This window comes from Anser anser (assembly GCF_964211835.1).
Source record: "Anser anser genome assembly, chromosome: 3".
Taxonomy (NCBI): Eukaryota; Metazoa; Chordata; class Aves; order Anseriformes; family Anatidae; genus Anser; species Anser anser.
The window spans coordinates 63,429,789-63,442,193 of NC_139722.1; the positions used below are offsets into that span (position 1 = coordinate 63,429,789).

General features: G+C 40.9%; 1 protein-coding gene across 16 annotated transcripts in view; it reads right to left on the bottom strand.

Moving 5' to 3' along the window:
• Positions 1-12,405, bottom strand: part of NHSL1 (NHS like 1) — a 167,439-nt gene that overhangs the window by 14,862 nt on the left and 140,172 nt on the right. For 13 of the 16 annotated variants that reach the window (XM_083830916.1, XM_083830924.1, XM_083830927.1 and 10 more), the window contains 2 exons: positions 9,477-9,669; positions 4,487-4,618 (listed from right to left, as the gene is read on the bottom strand). In XM_083830916.1, the coding sequence (XP_083687042.1) occupies positions 4,487-4,618; positions 9,477-9,669 (325 nt within the window). The remainder of the gene's footprint in view (positions 1-4,486; positions 4,619-9,476; positions 9,670-12,405) is intronic. The other 3 variants (XM_083830926.1, XM_083830925.1, XM_083830930.1) reach the window with 1 other exon arrangement.

A 12,405-nucleotide genomic window follows, 5' to 3' on the forward strand; every position in this document is an offset into this window, starting at 1 on the left:
GAAACAAGTTGAAGAAAGCATATGAGGTTGTTCTGACCCTCTGAATCCTTTTGCTTGGAAAAAAAAAAAAAAACAGTAGATGGGGAAAAAACCACACAGCCATAAAGGCCCTGAGTTGCACCTGAAAAAAAGGTCAAGAAAGGGGATGAAATCATTCAAGGAAAGTACATGCAAAGCATGAACTTGTCAGACCTTCTTTGGTAAACCAAGAGGACAGAAACTTTCCACTAGAATAAAGAAAAGCAAGATGTCTGGCAGAAGAAGAAGAAATCAAAAGGTAGAAAACTTGAAGGTGGTTTCCTCCCTGCTGCTTTGGTGAGACATGCTCACTTGGAAGATGAACTGCACTGTCTGTGGCAGAACAGATACCATGGTCTGGGACCTGCTCCTGCTGCAAGTCCAGGACAGCAGAAACTGTTCAGCAGTACCTGGGTCTGCACTGGCACAGACTTTTGGAGTAACATGTGCAATCAGGTAAGTTGTAGCTGCACAAAAAGATAGTTAGTCTGAGTCAGATCCTAGATCACTGACACAGAGAAGGGACCATAAAAACACGAAGGCATTTTGCTGCCTTTATTTCAGTCTGGAGAGCTGAGAACATGTGAGGGAAGCTGAAGATTACCAGGAGCTGAGATATGAGCAAGGCCTGTGACAGGTTCTCCCAGAGAGCTGCTCATCCGTACCAAGGAGAAGAGAATCATCTTCTTGCCTGAGGGGAGAACACCGGTTTGGATAAAAGGTACTATCTGAAAAAGAGAGCTAGAGATGACGGATATTAGCAACACAGAACAGAGAAACTGACATAGCACAAAAGTGTGAAGTAAATTAAAGCTTCTTGCCCTTTTTGAAGTTTTGATCCAACATTGACTCCACTGACATATATATAATTAAATTGAATGTATGTTCTATTGAATATATGTTTTCTACAAGACAACAAAGATAATTCAGAGGTATGCAAAACTACTTTTTTGATTCCTACGTTTGGCAGAGAAAGAATACTTCACCTTTTTTTATTTTGCTGTTGCTCTGCTAAATAGTACTGAGATGCTCCTGCTGTCAGACAGCAACTGTTGAGAGAATAACCAGCATCTCTAAACTAGCAGGCATCTAATACTCTCAGTCTGCCTCAGAACCACATCCGTCACACTGCATTTTATTTACACAACGTTTTTATGCGGAAGTTTCCAGGCCCTGCAGAGAGTGGTTCATCGCTGGAACACACCTGTGAAAACACGGCTGTGTTACAATTCTCCAAAGTAGGAATGCTTAAAGATACTTTCAGCACATGCCTCGTGGGTACCGTTAATGATTCCTTTCAGTATGTTTGGCTAAATTCTATGAGGGTACCATGGCCGCTGAGCTCATGCCAGCAATCAGCATACGATTTCTCTTCTGTTTGGCCTTTTTTGTTCCAAAGGAGCCAAAGCAGCTGGGGGAGAACCCCAGCAGCTTGGCCCGGCAGAAGCTCTTCCAGGCTCTCTAGCAAGAAAGGAAAATAGTTCAAGCTTGGTTGAAGCTTTGAGGTTCTCTCAAGTTTCTGCTTCCTTCTGAAGAATAAACAAGAGGTAACAAGAATCTGCTGTACGTGTTGGTTATTTAGCCTGTGCACAGCAACTTTGGTGTACCAAGGGATTTTAATCTTTGTGTAAATATTGTAGCCATTCACAGCAATGCTTCAGGGGAGAAACAAAGAGATTTATTCAGCTGAAACCACAGGAAGAATGTCAATAGGCACAATGCAATTGCTTGATTTGGAGTTTAGTCCGGATCCTTGTTCCGATCAAATGAACTGTGGAATGTTTTAAAACAACTCGATGTTTGTTTTGGGACAGTGTAAGAGAAATAGGGAATGGATGGCTACAGAAATATCTGGGGAGTGACAGGGGAGAAAAGGCAGAAAGTGCACTGAACAAGGGTGAGGGAGATATAATTTATTCCCAGCCTTGCCAGCAGCCTGGTGGGTGACTCCAGCAAAGTCACTTCACTGCAGCACGTCTAGTTTTTCCATCTATAAGATGAAGACACTCTTCAAACACACTTTGTTTCTAGTGATGGAAAGCAACACGCTAACAGGATGCAAACTGCCGTCAGAGAGCTTTCCTGGCATACATTTTGCTGTCTGGATGATACGCAACCAACACAGAAGCAACATGAAGCTACTCGGGACAACTTCCACTGTAGGGCAGATGGCTGAAGCACTGCGTGCCTGCCGGTTGTAGGCCAGAGAACCAGCCAGAGAGAGCTCCTACAGTGAGGTACTGTCAGCCCTAGAATTTCCGCCACTGAAAATAGGAGCCAAGGAAAACCTTCAAGCAGTGCAACATGAAATGTGCTCAGCGTGAGATGAAAGAACAAAATCAAGACCACAGAACCTATTGCCCTTAGCAAACAGACTGGCAAAAGTCACAAACTCTTAAGATATTCACTGAAGATTTCTTTTTAACGTAGATGCCAACTGCGTTCTCTGTTTATTCCACCAGGTAAACTGCCATTGATGTTTTCAAGCATTAAGCATCGGTCTGAATTGGTCACGAATGTAACCTCCAAGCTTAAGAGATGCTGTCAGCAGGAAGCATTCTCCTCACATCCACACAAGTACAGTTGCCAGTCATTTCAAAATTCACCTGCCTGAAAGAGAGTCAGGAACCCCTAAAAGTAATAAAAGGTAGATTAGAACAAAGGGCTCTGCTTTGCTCAGCTCTCTGCCCTCAAGGTAGGTCCTACCTATGTCAAGAAAATCTCTACAGAAAAGTGAAAACTATGACCTTGGTATGTATGTAATTTTCAGAATACCACACTCAAGAACACTGCAAGAATCCTGAAAATGAACAGTTTAAGTGATACCCAGTGTCAATTTTGCATTTAAGAGGCAAAAACTCTTACTAAGAATAAAAACTCTTATTAAGAATAAAAACTCTTTTATTAAGAGTAACCAAATACCATGTTTCATGTAGCTTTGTTTGATTAGAACAAATCTACTTTAACTTTTGAGCTTGCTTATAGCTGATTGCAAGGCTGATAAATGGTTGTCGTCCCAAGAAATAAATTCAAGTTCTGACCTCCAGGAGGACTCTAGGCCTGGAAAGTGTCTCTTGCCAGATAGCAAGGTCCATTGTGGACAGGAGGAAGGGAAAACACATTTTGAGGAGGAGTTCCCTATGGCAGGGACAAAACAGCATCCATCCCATAAGAAGAGATCGACAAAGACACCTCACAGCTTTGGACAAATCTCAGAGCAGCAGTTAGACATAAAATCATTATGTGAGATCCAAAGGTAATAAAACTTAAAGTTGCCACTTGAAGACTCAATGCAGGGATTGGACAAGTGAATTTGCTTTCTTGAGACAGAGGATACCTATGGCAGGGCACTGTCCCATTACAGTTGAAAGAGCATAGTTCCAGTTCCAGTCACAAACTGCTGTTCATGTACTTGCTTATTTCCTGTCTTTCTCTATGCCTAGCTCTCTAGCTTATTCAAACCCATCCAGAAAAGTTGCATATTTTTGCTTTTGTTTCTGAAAAATCTAGACAAAGAAGCAAGAAGTGAAAATATAATTAAAAAGAAAGAAATGCAAAACGCAAGGTAGTAAAACTTATCGAACAAGTCAATAAATGAGTTGATTGCACATATAAAAAAAATAAATATATATATATATTCTGCCAGATTATTTTAAGATTTAAGATTTAATTATTTTATTCTTTCTCTACTGCAAAAAAAGGAGAGAAGGGAGGCAGAAGGGCATCAGTTTATCTGTAAAGTCATCATCTGTGAAAAATTAAAACATCTTTTTAAAAAATAACTAAGTGCTATCATCAGAGTTCTGCAAAAAGTGTCTGAAAGGTTGCCAAAATTCAGACTGTTCCATCAACTTTGAATACCATCTATGCTACTAACTGTGAAAAGCTGACAGGTTGAGGTAGTGTAAATGTGACTGACTGAGCATTTTTCCTTTGGTATATATGCAATAGCTAATGATGACATGTAAATTACTTCAAATCAAATAATGTTGATACTTGAGAGGCTGTCAATTAGATCTAAGATAAGCTGGAAAATTTACAGGTTTTTCGCTGTTGATGTAACTCTCAGCAGATTCAGGAAGGCATCAGTGAATTAGTTCACTCCATTGGATAATTCTTGGCAAGCTGAAATGCCTGCCCACTTCAGGTGTGCTTCAGTGACCATCTTGGGGGAGTAGACCAAGTCTCCAGAAAGGCATTAAGAACTATGAACCTTATATCCCTGCGGATTTCCATTGTACCAGTAAACCGTTTTCAAAATACCACGTTCCCTTCAGCAGATGGAAGTCAACAGATAAAAGACCCTAATTTCCAGGTGCACAAGGTGGCAAGGAGGCACACGTGTATTTGGAACTGTAATCGGCTATCAGACTGTATTGGTTTCATGAGCACTGGTAATGTTATTAGTCGAGTAATGATAAGCAGTGACAATGAACAGTGGATGGAATACAGTTCTGATGAGCCATACCTAGCTCCTTTTGTATGTTGTCAGGGATTCCTGTTATAGTCTTTCTCCTTTTGACTTTCTTCGGCCGTCTTACCACCGTGTCTGTGTAAATTAGAGACCGCCGAATGCTGGCTTGGCGGTCGAAATTCTCCCCTAATACATGGTAGAACAAGCAAAGCAACATTACTTCCAAGCACGCTGACATCATGCACTTTCTTCCACTAGTTTTGTTGTAGAAATGAAAAAAGGCATTAATAAATGATGTTAGCTTGGTCCTACAGTGAAAGTTTACACTGGAGGAAAAGATACAGCATACTGCCACGGTAAGGCTTTAGACACACACATGCATTACACAGTACTGCAAGTTTCAAGAGGAATTTGACTTCAGGTCTTGTGAGAGCAGCTGTAATTCCACAAGTGATCAGAATCCTTGCTTGAATTTGGCCCTGTATGTTGTTTTTCTTGTGTTTGTTTGTTTTGGGGGGTGTTGGTTTTTGTTTTTTAAATAATAATCTGAGGAAAAAGCAAATCTGCTCCTGCAGATGAAAGATTACAATGGTTTATACAGGAACAGATATTGCTATTGGCAACAGCTATTGCAATTTCTTTGTAGATCTCCATCATTAAATCACACAAGACACTTCTTTTTCATACCACGTTTCTCTGAAACTGTCAGGTCTATCGTATTTCTGGTGGTGATCTTTTAACATGAATACAAACAAGTACTAGGGAGCATGCAGAGATCAAACTGATCTCCTGATCTCACAAATATTTCAGAGTGGAAGCTGCTTAGAATTGAGATTTTATAAATGATTTCACATATATACAATGGAAAGAGCTGAAAAAATGTGGAAGTGCACGTTGCTAGACAAAGCCTTATGATGACCATGTGCTGTATCATAATGGGACCCAGAAGCACCACTATCATTAAGGCTGAGCAGCTTTTCTTTAGGAATTCACTTTTGGTTAGAGGTTCATAATTTGGCCATTTTACAAGCAGCAAGATAAAACTTGCTCACTAAGTTGTGAGCTAATTCTCTACACTTCTAAAAATCTACCCACTCCCAATCTTACACATAAGTTCCCCTTTTAGAAGTTAAAGCATTTTAAAGCAGTGCTAAGCATCCTTTAGATAACCTATTTAAAACTTAAATGCAGAAAAAGCTTTATATACAAATATGTTTTTTGCCTTGTATGCTTTCTTGAAAATTGATGACCAAATTATTTACCTCTGAAAAGTGAGTAATGCACATTAACTAATGTCATAAATATTTCCCCTGGTTGACTACACATCAGCATGATGTGTGTCATGCAGATAGTGTAGAAAAACTGATTACCTGTAACACAGTTAAAGATACAGTCATATAGTAAAGCGTAGCATATGGACTTGTGAAAATACAAGGAAAAACACAGCAGTTTCATTCACCATATTGTAAATATAAAGACTCTCACTCTGTGTTAATGGATCTTGAGCTCCCACGAATCGCACTCGTGCTAGGCAGAATCCTTGCAACTACAAAGAAGTTGCTTTCATTTGAGTTTCTGACTGACTGAACTGAGGGAAGATGAAGGGAGGAGGAATCCTATGGGATCTATGAAATTTTGAGCTATGAATCCCACAGGCTTCGTAGAAGCCCTAAAATATTGAGATAGAATATCCACTGTCTGGGGCATCACTGCTATTATGATGTTAGGACCCTTATGGGGTCAGGGTCAGGACTATTAGATAATCCTACCATGCAGGATAATAACTCTGGCCACATTATAATGAACCTAAAGAATTCAAAAGAGAAAACTTTGCATCTCTGAACATGTCTTAATCCATTCGAAGGCCAGCAATTATGCCTGAGACAGTGAGCTGCAAAGAAATTAAAATGTTGCTTCGAATGCCGTAGAATAAAATAATATGTAAATGCTAAGAAGAGGGTGCAAACAAGGAGAGTCTTTTATATAGTTTCAGACAGACAAACAGGATGACCATGGGAAAAGTCACTGTGTGTCCCCTGATCCACAGTAACTTCTTCCCCTGTGCTCCTGAAGACCTAACTCCGACCAATCCATCCTCTGTGGCACTTGAAACAACTTTTTGAAAGCCACTGCGCAAATTTATAGGATTTTAAAGCAGCAGCTTCAATAAACTCTAAATCAAGAAGCAAAATCAAAACGTCTCTTCTTTTTTATTCGTTGGCATCTTGTTTTTAGAAAATATTGATGTTTACATATAATTTTGCAGATGTAAAGATACTTTTCTTCTGTCATGTTTGTAACAAATCATCTAAGCATTCCTCGTTCAGTTTACTTGGGTTTCCCTCACACAGTTTACTCATTTTTCTTGGATTCACTGAAAATATTTAAGTATGTGCTTACATCTCACTAAAGTCAGTCAAGTGGGACTCAAGCAAACGCTTAAATGTTTTGCAGGATCCAGCCTGCCCCTGATCACCTCCACCAACACCAGACTCCTCCATCTGGAAAGAAAGTTAGTTCCAGAAAACCCACTACAGCAGACACCATAATACATCTTTTAACCCACAGGCTATGTAAAAGCAAAGACTGGCCACCACTGAAAATTCAGCCCAACCCCTTCCAGGCCAGAATAAGCTCAGCCCAGCCGCTCCCGAGGATTGAAACAGCTTCCAAATCGGATGTCTAGTCAGCAGCTTGTCAGCCTGACGCAATGCCCCTGCACCTTCAGGCTGTCCAACAGATTTTGCCTGCCGCTGTATTAGTTGCAATCTGTTCACCGAAGAGCCCCTCAAGCTGAACCAGTGGAGCAGTTGCTGCACAGCCACGTGAGAGGCCGTTGTAGCAGGATCATTACTGATGCACTGTTGAAAATGCTGTCACCTCTTCCGAGGTTAACGTTTTATTTCACGCCAGGAGTAATAAACGGAAGGGTTTTGACCTCTCTTCTGGGAGAGTGAGAAAAAGAGCAAGCAAAGAAAAAGCCGAATCAAAACAAAACCCAGCTATGGTTCGTTCCACAGCACGTTTAACAAACGGCACAGAATTTTGGGGCATTTTCTTCCTGCCTCGTGTAGTAACATAAGGAACTACACAAAATAGAATTACTCGGAGTGTGGGAGGGCAGAGGAGGGGAGCAGATTGTGACTTTTTAAAGGGGAACAAGGACGGCAGCTTTTTTTATATGTGTGTGTGGGACTCAGTTTGTTATTTTCACTTGGCTTGATGCAAAATAGCAACACGATTATTTCATGGCAAAGGGAAACTGGTTCCCAGAGACCAGCTCACACACTAAAACACCAGTCTTCCTTCACTGCCCTCCCTTTCTATACCTTCCTATTACTATGTTTATAGGGGAATGAATGCTACACAACACATTCCAGGAAGGTGAATGTGCATGTGCACTATTTTTTATCAGAGAAGCTGAGAACTGCTGCATTTGTTGAGGGCAAACCAGCTAATTCAGGGGACACGGGGTTTGTCACACCACTTGAATTAATCTGGTTGAAATTACAAGTGTAATTTATCCAGATGCATTAGTGCATCCACTGACACTGAATTAAATCTGTGATGGTTATTTGATCTCTTTTACCCTGTTTTTTTTTCCACCTGTTTACTTCCCCCCTGTATTTTTCAGTACACAGGGTCATTAAATCACACTGCAGATTACCCCTTCCGTAAGTATACCGTCTTCCTGCTGTCACAGTATCTAAGCCATGCTCAAGCTTATTGATTGTGTCAGATAATCCACTGTCCCCACAACTCTGCCTTCTGTACCTGTAGCCTACATTTCCTAGATAATGGCCTAGTTACATTTCAGCACTGCACTTGTTTTCCTTCTATTCATTTTCCAGAGGTGGGGTGTACATATTTTTCTGTTGCTTTCAACTATTTTCCATTTTTTATTTTAGGAAACATTTCTTACTGATTTCTCAGAGATTTCTGATGTTTGTCACTGGCCTTAAACTACATTACTTCTTAAAACTTTACCATCAGACATCTTCAGTAGGAGAATTAGTGTTTCATTTTTTACAAAACACTAATTTATAAAAAAAAAAGTGAAAAAATATTGGTAATCACATAGAAAAATAGAATAACTACTTTCAAAACAAAACCAAACACTGCAAGATATTGATTTTAAGAGTGAGTATGGAACCAGAGAATGCCATATGGCATTTGAAATAAATTGGATATTGAATATCATCCTTGTTTTGGCAGGCAAACGGTCAGTTATTTTAATTAACTAATAGTGGACAATCTTGATACTGTACAGAAAAAGAGGAATTATTAAATTGAGGTGATAATTCAATCTTTCATAGAAATTCTATTTACACACATCAACATATCTACTCAGCGTTACACTTTAATATAATTAACTTATTAAATTCTCACAGAGTGAGAATTCTGCAACAGTGAAACCAAAGAGCATTTTGAAAACAGTCAATATACAGCTTGCAACGAGAAAATGTGGGCTACTGTCATGTAAGTTGAGTGACCTACCAAGAGTCTTGCTTGAGGACACAGACTCATTAACCTTATCTATTCTTTCCCTATTCTCCCTCAACACCTAAACCTCTTATTGCTGATACAAGTAAGACCTTAGAAAACTCTTCTTGAACTCTGGAACTTTTAGTCTTCAAAATATCGAAGTCTCTGATAACCTTCCTTAAGTAAAAATCCTAGAAGAAAATCCTGAATGTCATTAGTATTGTATAAAACATGATTTTCCATTATGTATCTTCAGCAAAGCCTAAAGCAACTCAGTGATTTATCCATCTTTTTTTTAGTTCATGAATATCTAATGTCACTTCAAGCTCACAATGTGTAGACTACCTTCATTAATGATCATTTAAGGAATTTTGAGTTTTTCTCATTAAGCTCAGAGACGGACTATTAAACACAAAATACTGTATTCACAGAAAGGTGAAATAAGTGACATCAAATTCATGCACAAATATATGCCAAAATGCTATCCACCTGCATGGGTCCACGTTTATCCCTTCCCTCCCCAATTACTGTAACTTAATTATTGAAATTAAAAGCCTACCAGTCACATTAATAGGAACCACATCTGTTTGGACTGCCTGTGCTTGCTGTCGCATCTTCTCTTCTGGCGTTGGCAGTGGCAGTGACTTAGTCCAGTTGGTTTGGGTGTTGATATCTGATAACTCATTTGAAACTGGGGTTTTAGGCCTTTTGACGGTAATAAGCTTTTCTTCTTCTGGGGAAGAGACGGAACACTGCAAACAGAAATACATGCGACAGTGTAAGTTTTCTACCAAAAACACAGGGCTATGACAGTACTGCGGTACTGCCGCCGCAGTCAGCGTGACGGCTTGTGGAACAAAACATAGCCCCATGAGTATCACACTTAGACCTACAAAGAGAGACTTAAAAAAAAAAAAACCACTGGACTGTATTTATCCAAGACACCTCATCAGACTAGCGAGTGTCTTTAAATGAGAAAATTATGAGTGGTCTCGAGCAGAGCAAAGCACAGTAACTAACTACCTTACACATTTATGCTGTTCCTGCAGCGGTCAACCCCTCTCACTCCCCAAAGGAGTGCACTGGGTTTGCCTTCCCTGCCTCTCTCCCATTGCAGTGTCCTGCTATGAAGATGAGACTGAGCCCTGCTTTGACCTAGCTGTACTAGGCTATGGGGCGTGTAAGGTCTCAGCAAGATGTCTCTTAGGAAGAAACACATTTTGGGAGGGCTCAGCAAAGGACTCGAGCAATGCACCCTACATAACCATCAGCCAGGGAGCAGTCAGGAGCAGTAATTGTGCAGTGGCCTTGGAGTAACTCATGCCACAGTGGAGGTGTTTGTATTGCTCAATTTTGAGGGGTGAAGTAGTTAACAATACCAGCAGCCACAGAATGGTCATTTTTGAAGTTTTTCCTTATCAGAGCGTCAGATGTTGCATCCACGATGGGTGTTTCACCTCAAACAAACAAAATACCTTTGTGCACTGCAAAAAGAGGTTGCAACAGCTTGTACAAATCCTTCCACCAGACAAAGTTACAATGCCAAAAGAGACATTTGCTTTAAGGGAACAAATCTGTTTTCATTGCAAGGTCCTCAGCTGGGTGCCAGTAAGGGCAGAAAGTCATAATGTTGCTTTTTACTAATATGAAAGCACTGCTCCATGGCAAACCCCGAGGACAGGCAGGTTCAGGGCACACGAAAAACATCACAGGGGCTTGCAGCAGGGGGTCACAAGTTTTAGGCAAACCTAGGCTTTAGGCTTTTCTACCTGGGGCCACCAAGGCACTCCAGGGAATCCCAGAAGCAGGAGAGCAAGAAAGACCTGGAGGAGAAAGAAGATCCTCTTCCTCCCTCCCCACACACCTTTTCTTTACTCCTCCCTCCCGCTGGAGCGCAGGATGCTACCCAAGGTACAGCTGCCAGCACTGGGTCGCCACCTCTCCCTAAGTTACTCCCTAGCTGTTTGAGAAAGACATTATTGCTACTTATAACATATGGACTTTTCTATTATTATTATTTTTAAGTCTAAGCAATCTGGTTTCTCTTCAAGCTGAGCAGTACACAAAAGGCATGCCCAGACACTCTGCCACAACCACTGTTTATCATTTCTGATTTTAATTTTTTCCCTGTTACCAGGAGGAGGTTCACGCTGTTTATAAACAAATAACCACTTATTTATTGCATTGTGCTTTGACTGCGAATTCTTTAGGACAGGGCCCAGCATTTCATTAAAAACAAATATATAAATAAAAGCAGCTTCCAGGCAAAAAGAAAAAAAAAAAAAAGACAAGTGAAATCTCTTCAGGTAATAACAAAAAAATAATAATAATTGCAGGCATGATAATTATTATGAATGTCATCTTGTGGTTTGGACCTGCGCTTTGAAATGTGGGCTGTTCTTTTTTTGAGCAAATTATACATTTCCGCCAGGAGAAACCCCTGCAGGCACAGGGATGCCAGCACCCTTCTGCTCATGGTGGAGGGGCCACGCTGCTCTGCAGGCACGGGCTCAGCCCTGCAAAAGCCCCTCCAAATTCTTTCAGTACAAGTCACCTGGAGGACACCGGTATTTCTTCAGGCCTGTGTTATTTTTAAAAGGTTCTAAAACTATTTCTATACAAATATAATGTGAATGTTTATCTTTTTATGGGTGTGCGTACACACATAGTTTACACACATACACAGTGCAGACACGCGTATGTATATGTACTTACACGCAAACTAAAATGCTTTCCCATCTCAAATCACTCAAATTTATAACAACCTTCGCTAGCTTGAGCAATCTCGGGGAGAAATGCCACCGCAGAAGGGAAAGCTGCCTCCAGGATGTGCCCCCCCCAGACAGGTTTTACAACTGCATGGTGACCAACGTGGCGCGGGGGCAAAGATAGCTTTGCAGTCCAGGTGTGGTGAGGACGAGCTCCAGCCACCTACTGATGTGTCGGCATCAGTCCCTGTCACATTCGGCCCGCAGTGCTGGGCCAGGTCTCAGCTGTCAGCCAGCAGTCACCAGGGGCTACTCCAGCACGTCGGGTGACAGAGATACTGGCTACACTGCTGCCCTCCCTTCTCAGGGAAACTACCGGGCCAAAACAGAACACTTCTTCTGCTACAGTATGTAAACTGACAGAAAAAGTGGAGAACTGAAGCTCTGACTACAAGGGAATCCTAGCTATCCAAAAAAGCCTGGAACCACAATCTGAAATTTTACAGAATTAAAAGTTCAGAAAATTGAGGAAGAAAGATGGAAAGGAATGACTCCAGTGAGCACATAACGAATGAAAAGCTATCGAAATCCCAACTGTGCAGCTGTGGTCAAAGCACTGGTTCAGGAAAACTGATTTTCTACTGTTGGACAGTGGTGTGGTACTTCTACAAACGAGGTCAGCAGAATAGTTGCAGGTGGTTTAGAGTGTAGGAAGAAGTGTCGGTGTTTCATCTGTAGGTACACGTTCTGTGGTTTCTGGGTAAGCGTGACTGTCTCTAT